This window comes from Podarcis muralis, chromosome 6 (assembly GCF_964188315.1).
Source record: "Podarcis muralis chromosome 6, rPodMur119.hap1.1, whole genome shotgun sequence".
In the NCBI taxonomy this organism is placed as follows: domain Eukaryota; kingdom Metazoa; phylum Chordata; class Lepidosauria; order Squamata; family Lacertidae; genus Podarcis; species Podarcis muralis.
Window position 1 is genome coordinate 21,939,723 of NC_135660.1, and position 27,977 is coordinate 21,967,699.

The 27,977-nt window shown below is 43.9% G+C and overlaps 1 protein-coding gene across 1 annotated transcript in view; it reads right to left on the reverse strand.

The window, feature by feature from the left end:
* Window positions 1-2,199: 2,199 nt before the first annotated feature.
* The window catches only part of GMPS (guanine monophosphate synthase), a 45,186-nt gene continuing 19,408 nt past the window's right edge, over window positions 2,200-27,977 (reverse strand). The window contains exons 4-16 of the mRNA XM_028731358.2: window positions 22,416-22,513; window positions 21,599-21,702; window positions 19,651-19,844; window positions 19,076-19,241; window positions 17,108-17,259; window positions 15,480-15,653; window positions 14,792-14,897; window positions 12,976-13,091; window positions 11,778-11,903; window positions 9,494-9,609; window positions 8,127-8,257; window positions 7,239-7,411; window positions 2,200-6,551 (exon numbers count right to left, since the gene is read on the reverse strand). Coding sequence (XP_028587191.2) covers window positions 6,450-6,551; window positions 7,239-7,411; window positions 8,127-8,257; window positions 9,494-9,609; window positions 11,778-11,903; window positions 12,976-13,091; window positions 14,792-14,897; window positions 15,480-15,653; window positions 17,108-17,259; window positions 19,076-19,241; window positions 19,651-19,844; window positions 21,599-21,702; window positions 22,416-22,513 — 1,758 coding nt within the window. The 3' untranslated portion in view covers window positions 2,200-6,449. The remainder of the gene's footprint in view (window positions 6,552-7,238; window positions 7,412-8,126; window positions 8,258-9,493; window positions 9,610-11,777; window positions 11,904-12,975; window positions 13,092-14,791; window positions 14,898-15,479; window positions 15,654-17,107; window positions 17,260-19,075; window positions 19,242-19,650; window positions 19,845-21,598; window positions 21,703-22,415; window positions 22,514-27,977) is intronic.

The following is a 27,977-nucleotide window of genomic DNA, read 5'->3' on the forward strand; positions in this document are numbered from 1 at the left end:
CCTTGGCGAATAAAGTGAGATGAGCGCCGCAACCCCAGAGTCAGCCACGACTGGACCTAATGGCAGGAAGGTAAACGGTGTTTCCGTGCGCTGCTCTGGTTCGCTAGAAGTGGCTCAGTCATGCTGGCCACATGACCTGGAACCTGTACACCGGCTCCCTCGGCGAATAAAGCGAGATGAGCGCCGCAACCCCAGAGTCAGCCACGACTGAACCTAATGGTCAGAGGTCCCTTTACCTTTATGTTACAAAAACAGCGGCCCCCATTACAGCTGGCATGCAATAAAAGCTTGTCATTTCCCAATTCCCTCTCCTCTGCTTCAGGCGAAACCATTTTTACCGCATCACAAAGTGAAGGAGCACCAAGCACTCAGCCAACTCTCACCTGAACCGCTTTCCCAGGCCTGTTTTGTTACCATGTTAGGCAGTGTGTTGGGGAATATGCAGAAAGATAATGTTCCACTAAGAATGTGCAAGTTCATAGGAGTCCCAGAATGGCACTTTTTGAAGGCGCGATTCATTTTCTGAACACGTACAAACGCAAGAAAATGATTACACAAAAGAACCAAGCCACTGCAAAATATCATATTTATATTTAAAGCAACAATTCGATTTTCTAATACTAATTGTTTTCCAGCTTACTACCTGAGAAAATGACAAGAATCGCAAGAAACACTGAAAATCTCTTGCTGTGGCTTAGAATTAAGTTACTTCAAAGCTTTGTGCAAAATATAAGCCCTTATAAGGGCATGGGTATCCGTGCGACAACAGGAGCGTTTATCGGACTTTCTCCTCAGTGTGACTCAAGAGGAAGCAAAGTTAAGTAAGAGTTCAGCATCCTACAAGGATCCTTGAAGCAAGCTTTATATACAAGTCTTGTAGCTCCCAATCATCTAGCGACACAAGAATTTTAACATTCTGATTAAGCACGTCCCATTGATTTTAGTGGTCTTTACTACTAAGTAAGTTTAGAAATGCAGCCTTGAGCCTTTAAGCCTCAAGGAGGCATTCTGTGGTCAAAAATAAAAAGCGGAACCTGCGACATTCCTGTAATTTTTTGGACAGCATCTAAAACAGCAGCAAGAAGAGGAATATAACCTTCCACTAACCTACTCCCTGGGATCCTACCTTATATCTGGAAGTGAATTGCTAACAAATATAGTAATAAGAGAATAACAATAATATTGGCTATCACTTGCCGCATGTTATTCAGTCCTATATTCCAGATAACCTCGTTTTGCACTCTGAAGTCGCTAACCGTCTTGGACCAATGGGAACATTTTGAATTTTGCTAGAGTGCTGAGGTCACCAGTCACAAAATGGCTGCCATTTTGTGAGGTGTAACACAACATTAGAAAGAATGTGCACATTGTTGCTTCCCCTTCCCATTCCCTAGGCCTCCTATTTACCATGGGGAGTCAGCTATGTCCTGCTGGTTCTGCTTGTGGAGATAAAAAGGCCCAAGAACCCCATTTTTCCCCAATGGCAAGGCCTAGGTTGCCATCATTACCAACTTACCTGGGAGTAAGCCTCATTAACAACAAACCTGCTGTTGAAGTAGACATGCATACCATTGATCTGTATAGTTAACCATACAGTTAAGTGAACATCAGCTCCTGCACAGCAAAAGACGCATCTAAAATATGGGTTTTGGATGGGTGGCAAACAAGGTTATGCTTACATCATTCATATGAAAAAGGGTATTTAAATCCATTCCAGGATGCACAGAATTAACACAGAAGTAGACTACAACTCCCATCATCCCTAGCAAGACCAGTGTTCAGGGATGATGGGAAATGTAGTCTGAAAATAGCTGGAGACCCAAGTTTGGGAAACTCTTGCTCTAAAACATTTTTTTAAAAAAATCTATTCGCCCTTGCATTTCCAGTCTGACCTTGCCAGCAGACCAGTCTGTATTAAGTGATATGTCTCATAGGAAGGGTGCTTGAGCCTGGGATTCTGGACTAGGCCGCAAAATACTCAGGTCACATTTTGAAGCTCCAGACACCAGATGGCTTCTCTCCACTGCTTGTCCTGTCATAGTTTGTTTCCGTGGTATTCCTCTGCTCACCCAGAAGAGCCAACCGTTGTCCACAGCAGGCCTTAATCATTTAGGGAACAAATTCCAAAGTGGGGAGTTAAGGATTGGAAGGAGTGTCTTTAAAATAATAATAATAATAATAATAATAATCACACAAGTATCCAAATGGGTAACTTTTATTTGTGGATAAAAATTAAGGCTCACAGTACTTATCATTTACAAGCAGAAAATGTTTTCTTTCTTTAAAAAAACGAGAATGCTAGGAATTATTTCCCTATACAAATTCCTTTGAATACGTTGACATGTCTCACTGAAGGACTAGAGAGGGGTAAACAAACTGAACAAGAGCAACCGCATTCATAAGCTACATTCCCTTCTGGACCACAAGAAGACGATAATCTGTGTTTCTCCATCCGGCTGAGATTACATGAATGAACACGATGAAATACATTCAAGGACTGGAAGGATGGCAATGAAGCTACATTCCACTTCCCTCACAAACTAACTGTGTGGTTTTTTAAAATAAAAAATAAAAATAAGAAATACCCTGCTCCATACAATACTGGAATCTGGATTCAGATTTAACAAATCACTCGTGATGCAATGCCTCTTACACATGTGTTTGCTTCTGGCTGCAATGTTAATCTTCTTAATAAAGTTTGCCAAACTCCCATTTTCTTCACAAATCCTTTTTTAAAAAAACAAAACAAGCTTATAAAGTTATAGCCCAGAGCTGACTTAAACGTATGCATTTGTTAAGATGGAAATCCTATAATTTGACTATCTGTGCATTTAACATAGTGAACATGGACACAAAATACTCTTAGCTCCAGCTGCAAAGGTTACCGTCAGTAGACACACCACTCAGTTAAACGCTCCGGCTCTTATGAATGGAACCATGCATTATATATACCTCATTTCTCTAGCTTGGACCATAACTATAATAGGGTTACATATTATATGTTGAACATCAGCTTTAAAAAAAAAAAGGACATTTAAAATGGCCAAGTAAACAATGTCAAAGCACAGCAATAGCTCAAGGAACATCCCCCTGCTATGAACCTGACTGTCTAGGAGGCATCTGAATAAGAGTTCCCACCACGCAAGAGCTTGCAAGTGATCATTACATTATACTCTCAGGTGCCATAATCTCACCAGCAGGCATAAAAAAGGACTTCCTAGTAGAGTTTGCTAAGAAAACACTTGGGTCTGGATTGCTCTTCTGCTCACTTGACCACACCCATTCCCAAACACGGACTATACAGGAAAGCACTTCTGTTGCACACCCTGGGTTTGGATGACACAGGGCAAACAGATTTGCAAATCATCTGCCATGGATGCTTCACAGTTGAGATTCCTGCATTGCAAGGGGTCAGACTGGATGGCCCTCAGGGTCCCTTCCAACTGTACAATTCAATGATTCGCCTACTGCATTCCTAGACACTGGACCATGCCACCCAGTTTACTCGCTCACGTACATGTTCCAAGACCTCCACAGGAAAGGTCTTCAGGAGTGTGGCATGGTGAGGCAAGTTAGCGTAGCAAGAGAACCACCAGCTCATCCCAGCTCTCCAAACACCAGGTACACCTGCCCCATCATAATAATGGTTTTATAGTGAGTACCTTTTGCCCTTATTTCCCCTTTATTCTCTGCTTTATTCCAGCCTGATGCTCTACCAAACATCCGGCAAGACCATCCAGTGAGCCCTGACCTCTGCATCTTAACTAGCCATGTCTTGGTTAATTCACATAAGGGTCAACGAAAATCATATTGAGCAGAAGGACCCTTTTTTTGTCAACAGAAGCGACTAGTTCGCTGCCCCTCCACAAGTTTTTACTTGTCCTGCTGTGACCTTCCAATCAATCAATGCATGGCGGAATGGTCGTCTGTATCCTGCTAATCAACGCAGTAATACTTGGGCACTTGAGAACTATCGGGTACAAATAAAAGTTTGTGCAGGGTTACAGTGATTTGTGGTGCGCTAAGGCCGTATTCAGAACGGGTGAGTGAAGTTGTTGCAGCCCTATTCTCTTTACAGTGGTACCTCAGGTTACATACGCTTCAGATAACAGACACCACAAACCCAGAAATAGTGCTTCAGGTTAAGAACTTTGCTTCAGGATGAGAACAGAAATCGTGCTCTGGCAGCGCAGCAGCAGCAGGAGGCCCCATTAGCTAAAGTGGTGCTTCAGGTTAAGAACAGTTTCAGGTTAAGTACGGACCTCCGGAACGAATTAAGTACTTAACCTGAGGTCCCACTGTATTCTAGCATTTTAATCCCTCTTCTACCATCTTAACAGCTATGGCCTCCCCCTAAGGAACCCAGGAACTATAGTTTGTTGGGAATTGTAGCTCTGTGAGGCGTTGAACAACAATTCCCAGCACCCTAAACAAAGTAGAGTTTTCGGGATTCTTTGGGGGAAGCCATGATTGACAGTGGATTAAAGAGTGCTTTAAATATAGGGTGTGAGTGTGACCTTAAGGCTGTTCTCCTGTCCATCTACCCTGACAAGATGCTGTAGAAGCAGCTCCATGTCAGACGAAGCTATGTGGCTCAATACCCACACATATTGAAAACCACCCAGCTTCTGATCCTTACCCAAACCAGAGCCGAGAGGTTAACTCTATTTACCGTATTTTTTGCTCTATAAGACGCACCCGACCATAAGACGCACCTAGTTTCAGAGGAGGAGAACAAGAAAAAAATATTCTCTCCTCTCTGTGCAGCACCTCTCCAGCAAAGCGGGAGGAGAAGCGGAAGGGGCTCAGTTTCTCCTGCTGCTTCGCTGAAGGGGCACTGCATAGCTTTCCCTCTCTGCGCAGCGCCTCTCCAGCGAAGCGAAGTCAGAACAGCAAGAGGGATCACTGCGCAGCGATCCCTCTTGCTGTTCTGGCTTCTGGGATAGCTGCGCAGCCTGCATTCGCTCAGTAAGACGCACACACATTTCCCCTTACTTTTTAGGAGGGAAAAAGTGTGTCTTATAGAGCGAAAAATACGGTAACCCTTCTGACTTATTGGCGGTTTATTTTTCAAGAAATGCACGAACTAATTTGTATCTAGATTGGCCCGGCTGCCTCCAAAACCCAATCACATACTAATCAGCACATTTTAGAAGAAGAAGAGGAGGAGTTTGGATTTGATATCCCGCTTTATCACTACCCAAAGGAATCTCAAAGCAGCTCACATTCTCCTTTCCCTTCCTCCACCACAACAAACACTCTGTGAGGTGAGTGGGGCTGAGAGACTTCAGAGAAGGGCGACTAGCCCAAGGTCACCCAGCAGCTGCATGTGGAGGAGTGGAGGAGCGAACCTGGCTCACCAGATTAGGAGTCTACCGCTCTTAACCACTACACCACACTGGCTTGGAAAGGAGTACACAGAGAGCAATTATTCCCCCTTGCTTTTCCAAAGCAGCCTCATATAAAATATAAGCCCAACGGTATGAATGATAGTTCAGCATAAAGACAAAGACAAAAACTGAGAAAGGGCAGATAAGATTTTGATGGCTGCAAGGTGGATTGTTCCTCCCTTTGATTTTGCCTGAACCGCAAGATGCATTTCCAACTGTATACATAATTCATGTTTGGCTCCCTTGTAACTGATTTAATGTACATTAAATATAGATATCACTGCACGGTGGGGGAAATGTATGCTTTTACATTTTTAAACAAAACTTGCTTTAAAAAGCATTATGGAGGAGGGACAGGAGAGCAAGGGGGGGGGGGACACACAGTCATTATTTGAGTGCCAGGTGTTATTGTTGTCTTAAAAGTCAACACTTATTGCCATGGGCTTAATACTCCAAACGATATGGAACAGGAATTCATACAGTACGCAGCAAAACAAATTATACATTGATTCCACAACTCAACAATACCTACTACTCCATTTGGCAAAATATTTATTTATAATAAATCTGTTTCAAAAGCAGTTGTTGGTCGCTTTCCCGCCCCACCCCGCCCCCAAACCCATTATTTTAATAGGCTCCGACATTGGTTTTGGTAAATGTAAATAAACGGTCTCTTTTTACACAGTATACAAAAGAAAATGAAAATAAAAAAATAAAAAGAGACATTGAAATGACGTAACAGTAGAAACAGTCAATAAGACCCAAAAAAAGGCAAAGCAATATGAATCTATCTGCACGTAGGCAACACTGCCCTAATTATTTACCCGTACGTATCCTCAGCCCACTTACCTTGCTCCCCGCCCCCCCCCCCGCCCCCAACATCATTCTTAATTTGCAGATTATGCTCCAGGAAAGGGGGGGGGGGGAGAGAATCACATATGATGTAGCAGCAGCTCCAGCGACTCTGTTTCACAGTACTGCATGTCAACACTGGGAATGGTTTCTGATATAATTTAAAACTGCATACAGTACTTTCATACAAGGAGGGGGAGGGAATAATTATTCCCACTCAGTTGTTCCTGGTGGTTTTGAAGTCAAGTCATACATCACCCGGGAGATGCCAGGAATCTTCTTAATCTCTGCCACCATCTTCAACACAACCTGCGTTTATTTAGGAACGAAACAAAGTGAGAAGAGCAGTTAAGTGACAGGCTCCCTGGTCTGAATGAGGGCTAAATCGGGGATGTTATGTAAGGCACAGGGTATTCATTAGACTACTCTACCCAACTGTCTAGAAAGGAGTAGGAATGATGCATCAAAGTTTTAGAATATAGCCTGGTATTATTTTGTTTGCAAAAAAACAAAAACAGAAAACCAGGCAAACATTTTGGAGAGGAAGCTCATACACTTACTACAGTCGTACCTTGGAAGTAGAACGGAATCCGTTCCGGAAGCCCGTTCGACTTCCAAAATGTTCGGAAACCAAAGCGCGGCTTCTGGTTGGTTGCAGAAAGCTTCTGCAGCCAATCGGAAGCCATGGAAGCCCTGTCGGACGTTTGGGTTCCAAAGAACGTTTGCAAACCGGAACACTCACTTCCGGGTTTGCGGTACGTGGGAGCCAAAACATTAGACTTGCAAGGCATTCGGGTTCCAAGGTACGACTGTACAGTGTAGGCCTGGGCGATGTACTGATACATCGCCCAGAAGCGGATTGAGAGCCAGAGCACACATTTATTTCTGTGCTACAAAAACAAACTTTGAAACTATTTTGAAAAAGGGAACAAACACAGTTTCCATATTAGCAAAGAAAGAAAAGGCCGTTCCGAATGATTATTCTGAAAGTTTTACCTCTTCTGGTATCTCATTGCCGGGAGTCGCTGCAATACCCGTCATGAAATCACTAGTGATGAAGGTCCGAATGACCACAGATCTTTGACAGGAAGGCTGCTTCTGAAGGGGATCTCGGTCAAAATGCAACGGTGTCAAGATGACTGGCATCTGGCTGATTTTTCCGGCATAACCTTGGCATAAGAAAACAAGAATATTGCAATTAACAAACTGTTATATTGACAGAGAGAGCCGGTGTAGATTAATGATTAGAGCAGATCGTCAGGAATGATGGAAGTTGTGGTGGAACAACACCCAGAGGTTGGCCGGTCCCCCATCCCTCAATTATAGTGCTGGACTAGGACTTGGGAGACCAGAATTCCTACTCCTGATTCAGTCGTGAAGCTCACGGCTGGTCTTGGGCCAATCACTATCTTGGCCTAATCTATGTCACATGGTTGTTCTCAGGATAAACTAGGGAGAGGGAGCTCATTTTGTCATCCTGAGCTCCTCTAAGGAAGGGCAGGATACAAACGAAAACAAAGAGCAGCATAAAGACAGACTGTACTCTATGGTACAATTCAGAAACTGCTGTTGGTTAAGAGCTGAATGCATCGAATTAGTTTCTTTTAAAACTTTCATGTGATTCACTTTTGATGTAGTTTTTCTGCTACAAAATCAAGAAATTGCAGTGTCCCAGAAGAAAATTCAACTTTCTGAAGCCTGGGTTCTACAAAATAAACATCTGTTATGCAAACTTTTACTTTCTTGTCCTGTACCAAAATCTGGGTTGCTTGATGAATTCTGAACTGCTGTTAAGTGGTCTTTGCCAATGGCGACTCAAGGGCAGCAGACCTCTTAGCAATTAACTAAGCAATGACCTTCCACTGAACAAAGGCACATACTAACCAGACTCCCTGAGAATATTATGAGCCTCAAAATCAGCTTGCCGCAACGTGCTGAGGACTCCTGTTGTCAGGAAAGTGGGAGTAACGTCTGTGGGAGGTTCCTTGACAGGTGGGCCAAACACATAGACCACTCTACGGAGGGAAGAAAATGAAGCGTTGGAGTGTGTGGTATATTGCAAACTGAAGAATGCAAGCACTTTGCTGGCTAGGGCTAAAAGGAGTTTCAGTCCCCAACTTCTTGTGCCAGGTTAGGGAAAGATAAGCAATACATCTATAAACTACCAGAATAGCAGACAGTATTATAAATTCTGGCTTTGTCCAACCATGTAAAACTTTGGTGCACAGTGCCTTTAATTCCCACAGGCGGTCGTTGAATCATTTATTTAAAAAGCCAGGTATCCTGTTTGGAAAACGTTAACATTCAGAATATGTGCAGTCTTTTTATTCCAATACGAAAGCAAAAGTTTCCTTCCTTCCCTTGCTTTAAAAGCCCCCACTGTTAAGAGCACTCATTCCTGCAGCACCTGACACTTAACTTTCCAGTATACAGTGGTACCGTGGTTTTTGAACGAATTATTTTCTCTTTTTGAATGGAGTGGAATGCTTCTTTAAAAAACAAGGCTTTGAGTTTGTAGTATGAAGAGCATTTTAGCTCCTGTGCCCTGTAACTGACACATACAATACTCAGATCCACCTAGAAGGGTGCCTGCCATCTTCGTGAGATAAGCTTACACAGCCTTTATTGCTTGTGAATTGCTGCTGGCCTCCCTTTGATGGTCTCTGGCCTACAAGTTTCACGATACCAATTGACGTGGCTTCTCTCTCTTAAGGTCAACCTTTTCATCTCTCCCATCAATTCACTGTGACACTAACAGTGCAATCCTACGCATGTATTCAAAGGGACACACTCAGGGTAGCAGCTGACGACATTCATGCAAGCCTACGTGTGCTTACACAGAAGTAAGCGCCGCTAAACAGAGTGGGGCTTACTTCTGAGTCAAGGCAATTCTGTCATAAATGTTATGACTATGCCAAAGTACAATTTTATTTGATAAATGTGTTGCAACTGGTGCATTTAATGTGGTTAAAGCGATAAAATAAGTTTAGGTTTGATAAGAAGGTACTGCATATGTACTTCGATTCCCAGCAACCCTAAAACAAGATCCCTGCCCCGCTGGCTTCAAAATTTCCAAAAGTTTTACATCTCCAATTTATAATAAGCACTCAAGAAAGGCAGTAGCATATTCTTCTATACGGTAGTTTTGTTTTTACTTCTTGTGTGTAAGTTAAAAAATTATCAAAGCAATAATGTAAGCAAACAACAAAATCAGCAGCAGCTGTATTTTTTAAAATACTGCAGATATATACCGGTTTATGTTGTGACACATGCGGGGGATGAGTCTGGATAGGAACATAAGGGACTCCCAGTGTGGCGCATCTTTGCTGGAGATTCCACATACATAGCTGTAGGAGCGGCAATCACCCTGCAAAGCAGCAAAACAAAATCGACAGCTGAAACATTAGCTGAAACCTCATCTAGTTCTTTCCTTGCAACAAGTTATATACCGTTTGACACTCCAGTTTGCACACTGCCGTATATGGTGATGTTGGAAGAGAGGTACAAAGGAATAAATTAGCAAAAATTAAACCAGAAAAAAGCTTACTTGAAATGCCTGCTGAAATTATGCCTTCCCAAAATGCCTTAAATTCAATTGGGGGGGGGTCCTACCTGATGTCAGCCAAGAGGCAGCTTCACAGAACCAGGCACAGAATGCTGAATATGCACAGATTCTGGCAGATATGAGCCTTGCATCTCGGTCATGGGGGACCACTAGACAGGACTCCCCTGAATACTTCCGGGATCAGGCAGCAATATCAAGTGGTCTGTACCCTGGACCCAAATTAAGGGCCTTGCAACAAGGACTGGTAAGGTAGGGCTGAGCGATATCCCGTTTTAAACATCGTGATATACCTATACAGTGGTACCTCGGTTTAAGAACAGTCCTGTTTATGAACTCCGCAAAACCGGAAGTAGTGTCCTGGTTTGCAAAATTTACCTCGGTCTAAGAACGGAATCCGAACGGTGGAAGGGCACTGGCGGCGTGGGGCCTCATTAGGGAAAGTGCGCCTCGGTTTAAGAATGGTTTTGGTTTAAGAACGGACTTCCAAAATGGATTAAGTTCGTAAACCGAGGTACCCCTGTATCACGATGTCTGAAAGAAGGATGCAACTATGTAGAGGCAAACGGAGTACTGGCAGCTGCTACTACTTAGGGGTCTAAAACTGATGCATTTTTACTTACCTTTAACAGCTGTTATTTTATAGTAATAAGCAACAGGAAGCAGGAGCCACGAGAGAAGTGATGGCCAGCTTCGCAGTTTCCCCCATATTGGAATTTTTTACACAGTGTGCGCACACACATACACTGTGATTCTCGATAAATTGCCAAGTCATACATTATGAAACTGTTATCATGATACGGACTTCAAACCAATTTTGGACAATGTATTGATATATTACCCTGCCTACTGGTAGCATATGGGTAGCCAGTACAGTCGTACCTCAGAAATCGAACGGAATCCATTCCAGACGTCTGTTCAACTTCCAAAACAATTGGGAACCAAGGCACGGCTTGCAACTGGCTGCAGGAACCCGATGGACGTTCAGGTTCCAAAGAACGCTCGCAAACCGGAACACTCACAAGGCATTCGACTTCCGAGGTACGACTGTACAAGCTTTTAAGCACCAGAGTTATGGGCTTGTGAAAGCCCATCCTCATCAACTCTAGCTTGCGGCATCTTAAATCAGCCAGAGCATCCAGCCCAAGCCCAAGTGTTCCACACATGGTGCATTGCAATGATCAAATTGCCAATCTAGGAATCACCAGGGTGAGGCAAGACCGTTTCAAGGATGTAGCTGGCGAAAGGCACTCCTAGCCACCTGAGCCTCTAAGGAACTAAGATAAATCCAAGTGCAGCCCCGAACTGCGAGCCCCTTCTTTCAGAGGGATTGTGACTCTGTCCAGAACAGACAACTGGCCTATCTCCCAGAGCCAATTAAGCTACAACGCATGCAGTTCTGAGCCTTTAATTGGCTTTGTGTCTGACAGGTGCCTGAACTGCACTAGGAAAGCAGAACTGGTTTGTTTGTTTGTTTGTTTGTTTGTTTGTTTGTTTACTTATTTATTTATTGAAAAGCATTTCTCAACCCCAACATATTTCAAGTACCTCTAAGTGGCATAGAAAAACAGCACAATAATAATAATAATAGGACAGTATAAGGAGGACAGTAAAACGAGTCTTATAAAAGCAGAACAGGTAAAAGCAGAATTTTGTCTGCAGTGAGCAAATTGGTAGGAATATACGTATGAGCCTCCAGCTGCTGCTTCTCCAATGGAAGCCTGAACCTGATGGAATACAGTGTGAGTGATGCTATTTAATCTTAAGAATGCTTCAGTATTTCCAAGCCTAACCAAAGTGACCATTCAGACATTTAGAGGCTGTCACATATATTTTAAAAAATAGCTCTTCCATTGCTTAATCCCAATCCATTTTGGACGTACTCTATTTTGGCTCCAAAAACGCTAAATTTGTTACCTGCAATCTAGCCATGCAAGTTTTACGTATGATTACCACAGCGTCAACACACTCACCTGTACTCCTACAGTTTTGATTGGCAGCAGAAAGGCATTCAACGAATGTAGACTTGTGATTTGCATCAGTTTCTCCTGGTCTTCCTCAGTTGTACATGCTTTGACCCTCTGCAACAGAGTGTGAGGCTGGACAGCAAAGGGAAAAAGTCCAATCAAAACATCTGAGATTATTACTCGGCTACGTCTTACTGGAAGCTAGTGTTTTGCATAGAGGCAGAGGTTGGAAAATAAGGGGTTCTTCAACAAAGAGGCCAGGTGTGTGGCTAGACCAGTGCTGCCATATCATGTTAGTTTAAGGTCCAATTTGTTATTTCTAAACCACCCATCATCTACTACACACGGTACAAATATATAATCCATGGGTTGGCAGACTAAGGCCCGGGGGCCGGATCCGGCCCAATCGCCTTCTAAATCCGGCCCGCGGATGGTCCTGGAATCAGCATCTTTTTACATGAGTAAAATGTGTCCTTTTACTTAAAATACATTTCTGGGTTATTTGTGGGGCCTGCCTGGTGTTTTTACATGAGTAGAATGCTTTTATTTGAAATGCAATTTTGGGTTACTTGTGGGGCATAGGAATTCGTTCATTTTTATTTTTATTTTCAAAATATATTCCGGCCCCCCACAAGTTCTGAGGGACAGTGGACCGGCCCCCTGCTTAAAAAGTTTGCTGACCACTGAATCAGAGGCATTCCCAGTTGAAAGCACTTGGCTACTCCTGTGCTAAATGCAAGATAACATGGTGCTCTTCAAATGCTGTTGGATTCGACTCCAACCAATCCAGCCAGCATAGCCAATGGCAAGGAATGCTGGGAGTTGTAGTCCCAGCAACACTGGGAGGGCACCATAAGGGTAGAAACCAAGACAGAACACATAAAATGGGCAGGGGATTCATCTTGAGAACTTTATTGAAGGAAGAAAAGACACTGCAGGGCCTACTCTGCAAACAATGGCTTAAGTAGAACTGACAGGGAAAGCCAGCATAATCTGTTGGGAAACACAGGAAGGGAAGGTGAGGATATGGAGCAGGAAGGATAGGAAGTAAGTGCACTAGAAAGAATAATGTCTTGAGGGTTCTTCAGCCACTGGCTTAAAGAAATTGAAATAAAGGGACAATTAAGCCAAGCTTATCTATCGCAGCGGCTTATCATAATCCACATAGAAATATACACCCTTCAATTCTAGTCACAATAATTACCTTTTTAACACTCGCAGAAAAGTCTGCTATGATTTTCAAAATGTTGTTCGTTTCGGGGAAGTCTTTGCAAACATACGGTTCTTCGGCACATATTACCCTAATTGCAAGGCCAGGACCTGGAAAAAAAACAGTATTGGAACAGCACCGTGGAATCGGTTACCAACATATAAGTGGCGTCAAGTTGTATTTCAGCAATGCTACATACATGACTGCACTCATGAGTGTTTAGGCCATGCTGCCATTTATCTGCAACACGCTTGGTTTGCATATGCAAAAGCAGCAGTGAGGTCTGAAGCACTATTTACTCTTATTGTGAGGCTTCACTTGAGAAAAAGAAAAGGGCTGTATGCTCACTCCTGCTCCCAGCTCTATGTGCTACTTCCTTGATCTCCCTTGCCCTATATTTGGTTTCCGTTTCTCCTGCCCACCAAATAGCCCAAACCCCTTCTCATTCTTCAGCTGCAAGGCAAGCTTGGAATAGTTTACTCTGCATTGTTTGGAAAGACGATCATACAGTGAATCCTGCAAGACCTGCTCCCTGCTTGCCTGGCTTATTTTCACCTGGCTTAGGAGGCCAGGGCCTTGACTGTTTCTGCAGTTCAGGATGGCTACAGATTGTGGGGGGAGGGCATTGTCTAAGGCAGGCATAGGCAAACTTGGCCCTCCAGATGTTTCGGGACTACAACTCCCATCTTCCCTGACCACTGGTCCTGTTAGCTACGGATGATGGGAGTTGTAGTCCCAAAACATCTGGAGGGCAGAGTTTGCCTATGCCTGGTCTAAGGGTCAAGATTTAGCTTTGGAGGTGTATTATTTTTGCTGTTAACTAGGTTTTCTTTTTATGGTTTAATTATAAACTATCAGTGACTTGTTAAATTTCATTGCTCAATTAAAAAGAGGAGGCGTTTCCATAAGCTTATTGCTCATGACCATTTAAACTTTGTGCTGCCTTGCAACTGTTAGTGAGCCGGGTTAACGTTTTGATGTTGTGAGACCCATTGAACACTGTTAAATTATGGAAAGGCAGCATACAAATACGCTATGTTGGAATTGAATACAAATTCAGTAAAAGTTATAGTTTTTTAAAAGATTCCACTTAAAACTGTGCAGGTTTTTGACTACAATAGAGGTTCTATTGCAAAGTTTTGACACTATCTATAGTCTGTCAGTTAGGCTCCAACCACAGTCATCTGTATACACACTTCCACAAACAGAAAATCTTTCCTTTTGCAGAAGGGCAGCGGTGGATCCACTTCTTGGCAGTGGCGTAGCGTGGGTTGTCAGCACCCGGGGCAAGGCAAGTAATTTGTGCCCCCTAACCCGTGGATTTGCGCCCCCTAACCTGTGGATTTGCGCCCCCTAACCCATGGATTTGCCCTAACCCCAGATGTTGCGCCCGGTGCGGCCAGCCCCCCCTGCACCCCCCACGCTACGCCACTGCTTCTTGGTGAATTGTGCTAATGCGATGATGCCCTGGGCAGCATCAAGGATCACTATGGTTGAGAAGGGGGTCCACCATTAAGAGCCCCCTGGGAGATAGACTCACTGAGAGAGGAGGCCCCTGTGAAGGATGTGTTGCTCAAAGTTCCCTCAAAACCTGGAACAGAAACCACCTATACAGTGGTACCTCTGGTTGCAACCTGAAAGGAATGCAACCCGCATCTGCGCACGCGTGGGTTGCAATTCACCGCTTCTGCGCATGACGTCATTTTGTGCATCTGTGCATGCGGCGAAACCCAGAAGTAACCCTTTCCGGTACTTCTGGGTCGCTGCGGGATGCAACCTGAAACGAACATAACAAGAGGTATGACTTTACCTGGGAATGGGTGTCTTGAGACCAGTTCTTCCGGCAGCCCCAGTTCTCTCCCAAGCACTCTCACTTCGTCCTTATGGAAATCTTTCAGTGGTTCTATTACCTTCCCCTGCAATGGAAAACAGCACATTTCGCATTCGGGCCCTCTCTTTGCAGTAATACAGAACTAATGAGAAAACAAATCTAATCCAACGATGCCGCTATACAACTGGGACTGTAATTTAAACCTCGCCTCTCCCACCCCAATGAAAACGTCGCAGGAGCCAAGGCAACAGGGAAGTGATTCAAAGCACTTCGTAGGGAGGTCTTAGAAACTGCTGCAATAAGGCATAAACGTGTTCCGTAAAATTAATGCAGTCTAGCTGTTTTTGGTCTCCTGGTGACTAAACCAGAACAAATTCTGATTTATATCATAGACTGGATCTGAAATGGTTCTGTTTATCCAGTATAAAAATCTCTTTGTAAGTTGTCCTGTATACAAATACCCATGAGATGTTGGGTTAGTACTGGGGGTGGGAGAAGGCCTTTATACATGATAGGACCACCACCAATTTCTAAAAGCGTTACTTGAAAATACTGCCTAAAATCCTCAACGCTACATACAAAGCCATGAAGGAAATGCAACGAGTCTTGTGTTTCTTACCACAGTCAACCGGCCCATCTGAACAATTAGGCGTAACTTTCTATTTACCTCTTCCCTCAGCTTTCTGATGAGCTCTGTGTCGTTGTGATGAGTCTTGATGACTTCTGCCTTGCCACTGGCAACCACAGAAGCACTTTCAATGAGGTCGGGCCTCAGCGTTCCCTGAGCGAGGAAGACTTCTTCCGGTTTCAGGTTCATTTCTCCAATAACTTCATTAGCAATCTACGGGGTTTGGGGGTGGGAGAAGAGGAGAAGATGCTTCCCTGTAATCAAGTCCTCAAATTTTATTACAAACTGTAAGCTTCATTTTTCCTCGAGAACTGCAGCCCTCTCTGCGTGATAAGGAGATATTCATGCTCCGTGCCTTCCACTTAGTAAGAAGCATAAATTTAATTTACCAACGTTTATCCATCCCCTTTTATTGTTAATGTAACAACTGATTTTTACCAAAGCTATGAACTCTGTAACACTGGGAAGAAACAATGAACAGTACGACAATGTAGCCTTCTTCACATTTTTGCAACTGTAGATACTGCACTATTACAACGTACTAAATGTATTGTTTCTGTTGGCACAACAATAAGCGTGTGTGTGTGTGTATGAGATTAATGTTTGGCATTTTACACACTGTGTTTCTACCACAGGTTTTTTTTTTTTTTACCATGCAAGCTATTAGCAAAAACGCATTCGTTATTTTTTAGCCAAGCTAGCAATAAATAAACTCTTAAGAGTCTGTTCCAGCTGCTGCAGCAACCTCTTTCTAATGATGCAAGCATTTCCTTTATAGCTATTTGTGAATTAAGTGTCAGGGGTAGAGAACAAGTGCTTAAAGGGCCGGCTCTGTCAGTGCAGAATTACAACATGGGCATTCTGAGCATACACAAAATGCAAAGGACAGTGGGTAACCTCTACTGGACAAAAGGGTGGGCTCTACTTTAAAACCTATTACATTTCATCTATATTAAAAGCTGGACTCCAGTTATAGGTACTCTGTTGAGGAGGGAGCTGCAGCCCTCGAATATTCAACTACTTCCACCATTTCAGTGATCTTCCTGGCTATTCCAGAGCTGTGGAACTTTCCTTGAAAAAAAGGAAAACAACACTTCTCAAGCCAGTATGGCTCGATCTTGTTATTCCTATTCAGATCTCCTTACAAATCTATACCGCAGACCCAAACTGACTAGAAACATCTGGGTGAAACATCTGGAGCTACCACCAATTCATTTAACCAGAGGCCTCTAGTCCAAGGAAAAGGTGAAATAAGGACGTATTAAAATAAGAACAGTATATTCTAACTAGCCATTACACTTGAAATACATCCTAAAGGAGGTAACCTAAGGTCTTCATAATGAGATGGAGGTTGACCCTTTGGGGTGTAATATCACTGTGACGATACCTCGGTCATGCTACTAGCACATCTCTGAGCAAGAATGCATTCCAAAAATGTTGGGAACTGCTGAATTAACAGAAAATAGGCTTTTTCAGCTCCATGTCTAGAGATTGTAATTTGGAAGCAAAATGCCCAAATCAGCTAATGGGTGCACGCGCGCACACACACACAGAGCTAGCAAAATGTAAAACTTTAAAACTGTGGAAATTCAACATCCTCCTCTTGAAAACTAGGGCAGGGGGAAAGGGTACATTTGAAGTTTCTCCCTAAATTCTAGAACAGATACCTTCACAAAGGTGTCACCAATAATTTTGCGTTTTTCCTCGGGACTTGTTGTCATATTCAGTGTTTTGCTAATCCTTTTTCGTGGAGTTCTGTCTTCCTCAGAGATGGGCAGAGTTGTTGTGCCATTGTAGAACGAATGAGCTGCATTTACCACTGAAGAAACAGACAAGGTTTGCTGTTAAGAAAAACACTGAAATGATATGAGAACTCACATGCTCAGATATTCCCTTACCCATGTCCAACTAAAACATCTTTTCCCCCCTAACAAAACATTTCCTTTGCTTCCTCCTCCCCCCCCCCCGCCAAGTTATACTATAACAGGCCTAGGCAAACTCGGCCCTCCAGATGTTTTGAGACTACAATTCCCATCATCCCTGGCCACTGGTCCTGTTAGATAAGGATGATGGGAGTTGTAGTCCCAAAACATCTGGAGGGCTGAGTTTGCCTATACCTGTACTATAGCTTTATCAATGGGGGGGGGGGGGGACAGACCAGTTTAAACACAGGGTACTAAAGAAAAAAACAATTTGGCAACTAAACTGTAGAATCTAAAAACATACTGAACGCTGGCTTTTACAGACTCTTGTTTATTGGCATAATAAAAGGCAAAATTGTAAACTGCAGCCAGTCATTACCCACAAGACAGAGAAATGAGAGTAACCTTTCTTCCATGACAGTGTGTAAGTAATCCCAAAAGATGACAACAAGAGGAGGCTTGTTATATTATCGCTACTATTGACACGACACTTTAAAAAGCAACAGAACCAGGAAACAGATCCCTGCTCTGCAAACCTTACAATGGAGACATGGGAGGATCGGAGATTACAGGCAAGGAGTATTGACAACATCTGGTCTGGGAGCAGAGGGACTACCTCACAAAGTCTGTGTCATTCTTGCTTCCGGACTCGGCCATTAACCAAGAGGAGGCATTTTCCGAGAACAAACGACTATCCTAACTCGGACCCACTGAAGAATGCATTAAACCAAACATTTCAGGGGAAAATATGGCTAATAGTAATAATAATTTATAATTTATACCCCACCTATCTGGTTGGGTTTCCCCAGCCACTCTGGGCCGCTCCCAACAGAATATTAAAAACACAATAAAACATCAAACATTAAAAACTTCAGATGTCTTCTAAATGTCAGATAGTTGTTTATTTCCTTGACATCTGATGGGAGCGTGTTCCACAGGGCGGGCACCACTGCCGAGAAGGCCCTCTGCCTGGTTCCCTGCAACCTCATTTTGCACAGTGAAGGAACCGCCAGAAGGCCCCCAGCACTGGACCTCAATGTCTGGGCAGAACGATGGGGGTGGAGACTCTCCTTCAGGTATCCTGGGCTGAGGCCATTTAGGGCCTTAAAGGTCAGCACCAACACTTTGAATTATGCTCGGAAACTTACTGGGGGCCAATGTAGGCCTTTCAGGACTGGTGTTACATGGTCTCTGCAGCTGTGAAAAGGGGTGGGAGGGGAGTAAGGGAAAGTTGGAGCCATACAGGCATACTGGGGGAAATTTATGGGGCAGAAAGGGAACGTGGGTGAGCCTCAAAACAGGAGAGGGGTAGCTTCTAACATCGTGCCGAGAGAACTTTTATTTCTAATCAGCAGACTGTCCTGTTGGTTTGAAGTTCCAGCAGATGTTTTCCAAGAAAAATAAAATCCTAAATTGGGGTGCACTCCCAGAGTCGGTGGATGAGAGGTCCCATCACTCCTGGCCATTGGCCATGCAGAATGGGATGGAATCCAACAACATTGGAAGGCACCATGTTGGCTAGTTATAGCTGCAGAAGAACCTGCATTTTCTGGGCTACAGACACTGAAAAGCAGTTAATGGTCTAAAACAAATGAATGTTAAAACTAACTAACTTACAAATGCAGAAACTAGCATTATGGAAACAAACCGGAACTTCGGGTTTTTTTTTTCTTTTCTTTTTTTGTATTCGTGAAGAAGGGAGTGCTGTTGTACCTTTGACTTGAATTCCCAACTTTTTGAGTGCTTCTTCCACAGACTGGCTTTCCCTCTTGCGCATGAATCCATTATCTATGTGCACTGCTATCACCTGATCTTGATTTAAAGCACGGTTCAGTAAAGCTGTACACACTGTTGAGTCCACGCCTCCACTGAGTAAAACCTGCAAGGCAGGGTGAGAATCATTAAAATGAATTTCAGTAAACAGAAAAATGCCTTCATCTACACACTGAATTTCATTTGCTTTACTACTTTTCCATAGTTTACTGAAGTATCAAAGCCACAGTACACCAAACATGGTAGGATAGCATCCCACTCTTTTTGTAAAAAATGACATAGGCTAAAGCAGCCTTTGCTGACCTGATGCCCTCCAGGTATTTTTGACTACAACTCCCATCAGCTCCAGCCAGCACAGGGGGCTGATGGGAGTTGTAGTCAAAAACATTCAAAGGGCACCAGGCTGGCAAAGGCTGGGCTGAACCATGTAAACAGGAAGCCGTAAGTTGCATTATAAGCAACTGCTATTCTTATGAAGAGGAAGGAGAATTGAAATCAAACTTTCAAAATCTTACCAGGACTTTTGACGAGCCTACTTTTTCTTTTATGTCTCGAATGCACTCCAGTTCTCTGTTTTGAACGGTGAAGGTGCCGCTGCAGCCAGCAATATCATAAAGGAAGTTTTTCAGCATTGCTTTTCCGTTCACTGTTAGGCTAACTTCAGGATGGAACTGGGCTCCGTACAGTTTTTTAGATTCATTTGCTATAGCTTGGGGTGTGAAAAGAAAAGTCAGAACACTTAAGAATCACATCAATATGGACAAGAGACCATTTATATTTGGGTGGTGAATTGCAAATAAACAATAAAACTAACCATAGGGAAGTATTTGTTAAAGTATTGGTTAAATTTTGTATCTACCACCATCCTTCCTGGGGAAATCTAAGCATATACTATTGTTACGCTGTGTGTAGATGAACATTATTATTATTATTATTATTATTATTAACCTATTGGTCACTTTTTTGACAAAGTTAACACAAAGCAACTTACAACAATAAAGAACGCATACATTAAAACCAGTATAAAAACAAGAGAAAAATCTAAAACACATAGAGAATTCAGCTATGCGAGGCTTAAATGTGGTTAATCTGAGGCAAGGAAACAAACAGTATATGCTGAACAAAATACCAGAATAAGACTTTCTTTTTGTACTAAGGATTGCTCTTGGCTTACTGATCACAATTCAAGTGAAATAAACCCTGGTCTGGACGTAACACTGAGCCAGGAATCGTGGCTTGCTCCATGATAGCAGGCAGGCTCAGAACCACCCAAATTATCCTGAATGTGCCAAACCATCAACTGTGATTGCCCATGATGTGATCTGGGTCAAAGCTGTTTCCACATGAATTCCTTTGCAAGATGATCACAACACTGTAGTATCCAAACTTCTCTAATTTAAAAAGACTCTCCTCCCTGGAAGAGAGGGGAGTGGTTGTGGGCGGGAGACCGAGCTCTGCCCCTGGTAGGGGGCCTTAGCCCCCTCCCCTCCTTACCTGGCTGGCGCCCACACCCACTGAAGGCAGCCAACCAGGTGCCTCCGGGGGGCGTGTGTAGCAGCTTAATGCTGTGGCGCCAGCTCTGCCTCCTCCTCATTCATCGTCATCCCTCAGCGAGTCACCCACCCTCCACTCCCATGTAGCTCAGGGTCTAGGTTTTTGGCCTTGCTATGGACCTTAGGTTGGTCGCCCCGGTTGTCTGGGGGGCCTGGTAGGAATTTTTCCATTTGGCATTAGGCTTTTTGGTTTTTTCGCCTACCTCGTAGCAATCGTCACAACTTTTGTGGTATTGGTGGGTAGGTTAGGCATTGGATTCATGTGTTGTGCTGTGTCAAGGGCTAGGTGTGGCCATCGCCTATGCTATCTACCGTGGGTTATTCCGTTAAAGGAATCTGGCGGTCGTGTATTCCGTCCGATGCCTGCTTGGCGGGAGGCCATGGCACGACCCTCGGTGACATCAGGGGTGAGCCTATAGTTGGATTGGCATCAACAGGCTCCACCTACTGTTGAATAAACCCACCTCCTATAGTCATCCAATGCCTAAGCCAATACCTTTTCACTGCTGTAATCAATAAAGTTGTGGCCTTTCCTTGCCCATTAACCTTATATCACGTGTCCTTGTGTATTTATTTCACATAGCGGGGGTCGGGCCCTCGATCCACAATACTATTTTAAAAAGTAACTCTTTGCAATTTATCACTGAAAACTAAGATAACGGCCACACTTTTTTGTTAGGAATCCAAGATGCAAATGCTTGTCATTTAAATGTACAGATATGGGAGATTCCTAAGTTGCACTAGACTCACTAAACTCAATGGACTTAAGTCTGTTGATTTCAATGGGTTCATTCTCAGTATGGCTAATGTTGGATATCACCCATTAGCTTTGCATTGTTTTTTGTTCCACGTTTTGCTTGACAGGTTCTTTATGAGCCAATCAATGGTTAACAGTGAGGAAAATACAAACCTGCTATAACATTTCCAGACTGTGCAACAACCTTGAATCCATCTGCTACTTTATCTACACTATCTCCATGAGTGAGGAGCACAAGCTCGTCCTTCTGAAGTCCCCTAAGTAAAAACAGGAAAAAAACACAATCACCAAAACAATGCATGTTGTTGTTGTTGTTGTTGTTGTTGTTGTTGTTGTTGTTGTTGTTGTTATTTAAAGCCCTTAATGCAAATTTAAGTAAACAATAGTTCTATTTATTTATTGCACCAATTAACATTTTTCCATATTTCTTCAAAATGGTCCAGAAGGAACAGATTATGTTCAGAGCAGAGTACCGTATTTTTCTGTGTATAAGACGCCCCCTGTTTTGGGGGACTCAAATTGAATAATACAGGGGAAGATGGCTCACCCACACACGGCAAAAATTCCACCCCTTGTCTGTACCCTCGCCGGCAGAAGCTGCCAATTGCTTGCCCAATTGCCGCAGCGTCAGCCAATCAACACCAGCCCTTGACGCAGCAACCAATAACACGCCCAACAGCCGCTGACAGCTGCAGCAGCAACCAATCAAATGTCCACCCTATGCACTATCCCTGTATAAGATGATCCCCACTTTTTAGCATAATTTTTAAAGAAAAAACCTAGTCTTATACACAGAAAAGTATGATAATTGGGGAGGAGCACAGGGGGCTGGAGGAGGAGGTGAGGAGGGGTAAGTCTTTGTCCCGCTGGTGAAACGCTCAATTCAATTTACATGTTTCCATTAAAAACTGCCCTTTATAAACCTCAAGGCTGTCCCACAAATTAGCTTCCCCTTCCAGTATCTGCATACCTGAACAGTGAACATGTGTTATCCAGTGTAATGCTGAAGACTCCATCTTCTCTGACATCTTTTTTGTGTACCGTGCCTCCAAACACCTTGTTCATCATCTGACAAAATCAGAAAAAGTCAATGAGCTCCCACAATCCAGTCCTACCGTCAGCAACACTGAACCGTCAACAACACTGGGATCCCCTCCCCCTCACCACCACACACAAAATTAGCCAGGGATCAGGCAATAATAATAATAATAATTTATTATTTATACCCCGCCCATCTGGCTGAGTTTCCCCAGCCACTCTGGGCGGTTCCCAATCAGTGTTAAAAACAGTACAGCACTACATATTAAAAACTTCCCTGATGTCTTCTGAATGTCAGGTAATTATTTATCTCTTTGACATCTGATGGGAGGGCGTTCCACAGGGCGGGCGCCACTACCAAGAAGGCCCTCTGTCTGGTTCCCTGTAGCCTCACTTCTTGCAATGAGGGAACCGCCAGAAGGCCCTCGGCACTGGATCTCAGTGTCCGGGCTGAACGATGGGGGTGGAGACGCTCCTTCAGGTATACTGGGCCGAGGCCGTTTAGGGCTTTAAAGGTCAGCACCAACACTTTGAATCGTGCTTGGAAACGTACTGGGAGCCAATGCAGATCTCTCAGAACCGGTGTTATGTGGTCCCGGCGGCCGCTCCCAGTCACCAGTCTAGCTGCCGCATTCTGGATTAATTGCAGTTTCCGGGTCACCTTCAAAGGTAGCCCCACGTAGAGCGCGTTGCAGTAGTCCAAGCGTGAGATAACTAGAACATGCACCACTCTGGCGAGACAGTTCGCGGGCAGGTAGGGTCTTAGCCTGCGTACCAGGTGGAGCTGGTAGACAGCTGCCCTGGACACAGAGTTAACCTGCGCCTCCATGGACAGCTGTGAGTCCAAAATGACTCCCAGGCTGTGCATCTGGTCCTTCAGGGGCACAGTTACCCTATTCAAGACCAGGGAATCCCCCACACCGACCCGCTCCCTGTCCCCCAAAAACAGTACTTCTGTCTTGTCAGGATTCAACCTCAATCTGTTAGCCGCCATCCATCCTCCAACCGCCTCATTCAGGCAACTCATTCAGCATGATGGAAACCCATAGCCAGCGACAAAGCCGCAGCTAATTTGGATATTAAAATTCAACACTGCATGTAATTTCCATGGGATTCGTAATCGAGCCTCTCTTATGTTTGCCTGCGCTGCTCCCCTCTACACCACTATACAGCAATAGACTGGTTCTCATTTTGTTTTATTTTTAATTCCAAAGGATTCCTACTAGCTACTGAATGATGGGGAATGCTATGGAGGGGAAAGAGAAGGTTTATTAGCTGCTTCTGCCTTTCTTCGGGTATCTAGCTTGCATGAAAAGCACAAATTTAAAGAGTTACCAACATCAATTCTGGGAGAAAAATAAGCCAGGTTTAATAAGATATTGTTGCTTTGCAGGGTTTCCCAAAATGGTCAATAGTGATCCCCTGGGGTCAATGGGCTGTGTGTAGGGGATGAATAAAGACCTAGAGGTGGAAAGGGGCCTGGGTGGAAAAGGGGTTTTTGCAAGGCATAGGGCACTAATTTTGAAACTGGAAGTAGGAAGTACAAGCCACAGAAATGAAAGGTATAGGCACGTATAGAGTGCCTCTCCCTGGCATGGTGACTGATGATTAGTAAAAGTTGATTATACACTGTTATCACTTGCCTTTATTTACATTCCAAAGACTTTGGGGTTGGGGTCAATGAAAGCTTTATAGGCTTGACAAGGAGTCAAGGAACTCCTTGGGAACTCAGAAGTGTGGGAAACCCTGTCTTAAAGAGCCCTGAAAAACCTCAGCACTTCTTAAAGTGCCCTCTGTACCCTAAATACAGAGAGGCAACCCTAAATACAGAGAGTGTGAGTGAGACAGGGCTTTTTTAGTAGCTGCCCTGCTTTGCAGAATGCTCACCTGATACCCATAGTGACATATTTTCAGCACCAGGTGAAGACTTTTTTTTGCTCATCCATGCACTGTAACATCATTTACCACTTTTAACATTAAATTTTATTTTAAAAATTATTCTGCCCCAAGAGCATTCGATCATATTATTTCCCTCATCCATTGAGAGCACCATACTCCTTTCTATATATTTGCATTTCTCCCCTATACCATTGTTGCATTTTATCACATTTATTATTTTACTGTATTATGTTTTGTATTATGGCAAAATTGTACATTCCTAGAAGAATGGGTTACCAGGAGACCAGCAAACGCAAATAAAGTTTAGACAAATTTCCTTGACTGGGAGAGATGGGCTAACTGAACCAGTTATGTAGCCTCTCATCTTTTGCCTCCAACTGCAGTGACTAGAGATGAAAATAAGAACGCTTATTTGGGAGAAAACCTCACAGAGCCCAGTGCAATTTTCTGTCAGGCACTCAATCAATAGGGTTGCAAAACATCCCAGAAGGCCTGTTCACAGCATCTTTATAATCTTGAGAGTATTTCCGCTAAAGGATAAGATAGAGTTATATGTCTCCTCTTTAATTAGCCTCCCAGGGCACAGGAAGATAATTTACATTATTCTTCAGCAGGCTATGGAGCACTGTTTAGCATCATCTTTGGCAATACAAATAAATGCATGCCTAATTTTTTCCTATGCCCTATTTAGTTCTTTTGCCCTTGCCCCACCCCTAGAGCCCACAGCAGCCAAAACACTGAGGGGGTGCATTTGAATATTGCAAACACTGATATCACGGTTGGGTCAATTCCACACAGCAATGCACATTCTCAACAGGTCTGGAGCACAAAGCTTATACGCTCCTTGAAAACACAACCCTGCTGCGCAGATTCGGATTGTTTCCTAATCTGTTCCATTCCCAATTTCAGGACAAAGGTTGAAAGAAAGGTGTTCCCAGCAGAGGCCAGATTTGAACACAGGGCCCTATTCTACCGCCGAAGAATGTTTCGGAGGTTTCCTAGGCATTTCCCCTTGAGGAACACCTAACAACCACCTAAACTGCTTTTGAAGAAATAACACCAAAGTGTAGGTTTGCTTCAGGTAAAAATCAGCAAGGTAAATTTTGGGAAGTGGGGCTACACTCCCTTTTCTTTCTTTCTTTCTTTCTTTCTTTCTTTCTTTCTTTCTTTCTTTCTTTTTTTGCTTATGTTAACCTCCACAAAGGAGAGGTGCATTTGCCTGTTTCTCAGCATACATTGGGGTGGGGGGCGGAATCCAATAATACAATGTATTAACAGAGGTTCTGGCTCTGAAACATTCTGAAAAGGGTTTGTGGTAATTGATTGTAAAGATAAAGGGACCCCTGACCATTAGGTCCAGTCGCGGACGACTCTGGGGTTGCGGCGCTCATCTCGCTTTATTGGCCGAGGGAGCCAGCGTACAGCTTCCAGGTCATGTGGCCAGCATGACTAAGCCGCTTCTGGCGAATGAGAGCAGCGCACGGAGTGGTACCTATTTATCTACTTGCACTTTTTGGCGTGCTTTTGAACTGCTAGGTTGGCAGGAGTGAGAACATATTCAATATTTGCTAGTTGTTTTATTGTTTGCAAAACCATTTCTAATAAAAAATATGATTATTCACACACCTAAAAGAATCCTCTGCAGAGTCTAATAAGCAGTTTGAAGGTTGGAGGTGTGAAAATTGCTTCAAGCTACAATCACAAGAAAACATCTACTGGATAGCCTCATCTTGTGTCACTGGATAGCCACTGAACCCAGTTTCAATTGCTTGTAAATGCTTAGGACTTAATCTCACTGACAGCTGAATTGGCTCACCTGTCCTTGGATTATACTGCTCATGGCTAAAGCTCAGAACGCATTGCTCCTCTGTTCTTCCGATTTCCTATACATGGAAGAATATCTACTGTTCTGTGCTAAGGGTCTGGATCAGGCTTCTTCAGCCTCCGCCCTCCAGATGTTTTTGGCCTACAACTCCCATGATACCTAGCTAGCAGGACCAGTGGTCAAGGATGATGGGAACTGTAGTCTCAAAACTTCTGGAGGGCCGAGGTTGAGGAAGCCTGGTCTGGATTTTCCTGGATGGAATGGAAATCATGTAAAGTCCCTATCTGGAGTCTGAGCACTATAACCTTAAAACAGATTTGTCACCTAATAATAATATTATAATAATTTATTATTTATACCCCGCCCATCTGGCTGGGTTTCCCCAGCCACTCTGGGCAGCTTCCAACAAAACACTAAAATACAATAACCTATTAAACATTAAAAGCTTCCCTAAACAGGGCTGCCTTCAGATGTCTTCTAAAAGTTTGGTAGTTATTTTTCTCTTTGACATCTGGTGGAAGGGTGTTCCACAGGGCGGGTGCCACTACCGAGAAGGCCCTCTGCCTGGTTCCCTGTAACTTGGCTTCTCGCAGCGAGGGAACCGCCAGAAGGCCCTCGGCACTGGACCTCAGTGTCCGGGCAGAACGATGGAGGTGGGGACGCTCCTTCAGGTATATTGGACCAAGGCCGTTTAGGGCTTTAAAGGTCAGCATCAACACTTTGAATTGTGCTCGGAAACGTACTGGGAGTTATATGGTCTCGCTGGTGTTATATGGTCTCGGCGGCCGCTCCCAGTCACCAATCTAGCTGCCACATTCTGGATTAGTTGTAGTTTCTGAGTCACCTTCAAAGGTAGCCCCACATAGAGCGCATTGCAGTAGTCCAAGCAAGAGATAGGTAGGGCATGCACCACTCTAGCGAGACAGTCTGCGGGCAGGTAGGGTCTCAGCCTGTGTACCAGATGGAGCTGATAAACAGCTGCCCTGGACACAGAATAGACCTGCGCCTCCATGGACAGCTGTGAGTCCAGAATGACTCCCAGGCTGCGCACCTGGTCCTTCAGGGGCACAGTTACCCCATTCAGGACCAGGGAGTCCTCCACACCTGCCTGCCTCCTGTCCCCCAAAAACAGTACTTCTGTCTTGTCAGGATTCAACCTCAATCTGTTAGCCACCATCCATCCTCCAACCGCCTCCAGACACTCACACAGGACCTTCACCGCCTAATCTACTGTTTGCGATAACTAGGCGCCATTAAAGGGTGCGTTCAGGCAGGGGTGTGTGTCCAAACCATCATAAAAGTGATCTAGGTGCATTGCCCTTCAGGATAGCTCAGTTGGTTAGATCATGGTGCTGATGATGCCAAGCTTGCCAGTTTGATCCCCTGATGGGACAGCTGCATATTCCTGCATTGCAGGGGTTTGAACTAGATGCTCCTCAGGATCGCTTCCAACTCTACAATTCTATGATTCTATGTCTGCATTGGACATATGGAAACATGCAAGGCACTGCTATTCCTGGTTTCCAGCTCCTTTAGTGATGTGTATTAATAAAGCACTAGAGTATCTGCTTTTTTATTACAGTGTTCATACAGATGGGGGAAAGCCATTCATTATTCCTTCAGCATCGCATCATAGCAGAAGATTATCCGCTCCACTCAACTAGTGGGGCCAATGTTTCTATCTTGGATTACAGCCTTCGCCAACGACAGACTACTCCTTGTGCGTATAAGCATGACTATTGCAGCGAGCAATCTGAAAACTTGCTTTAT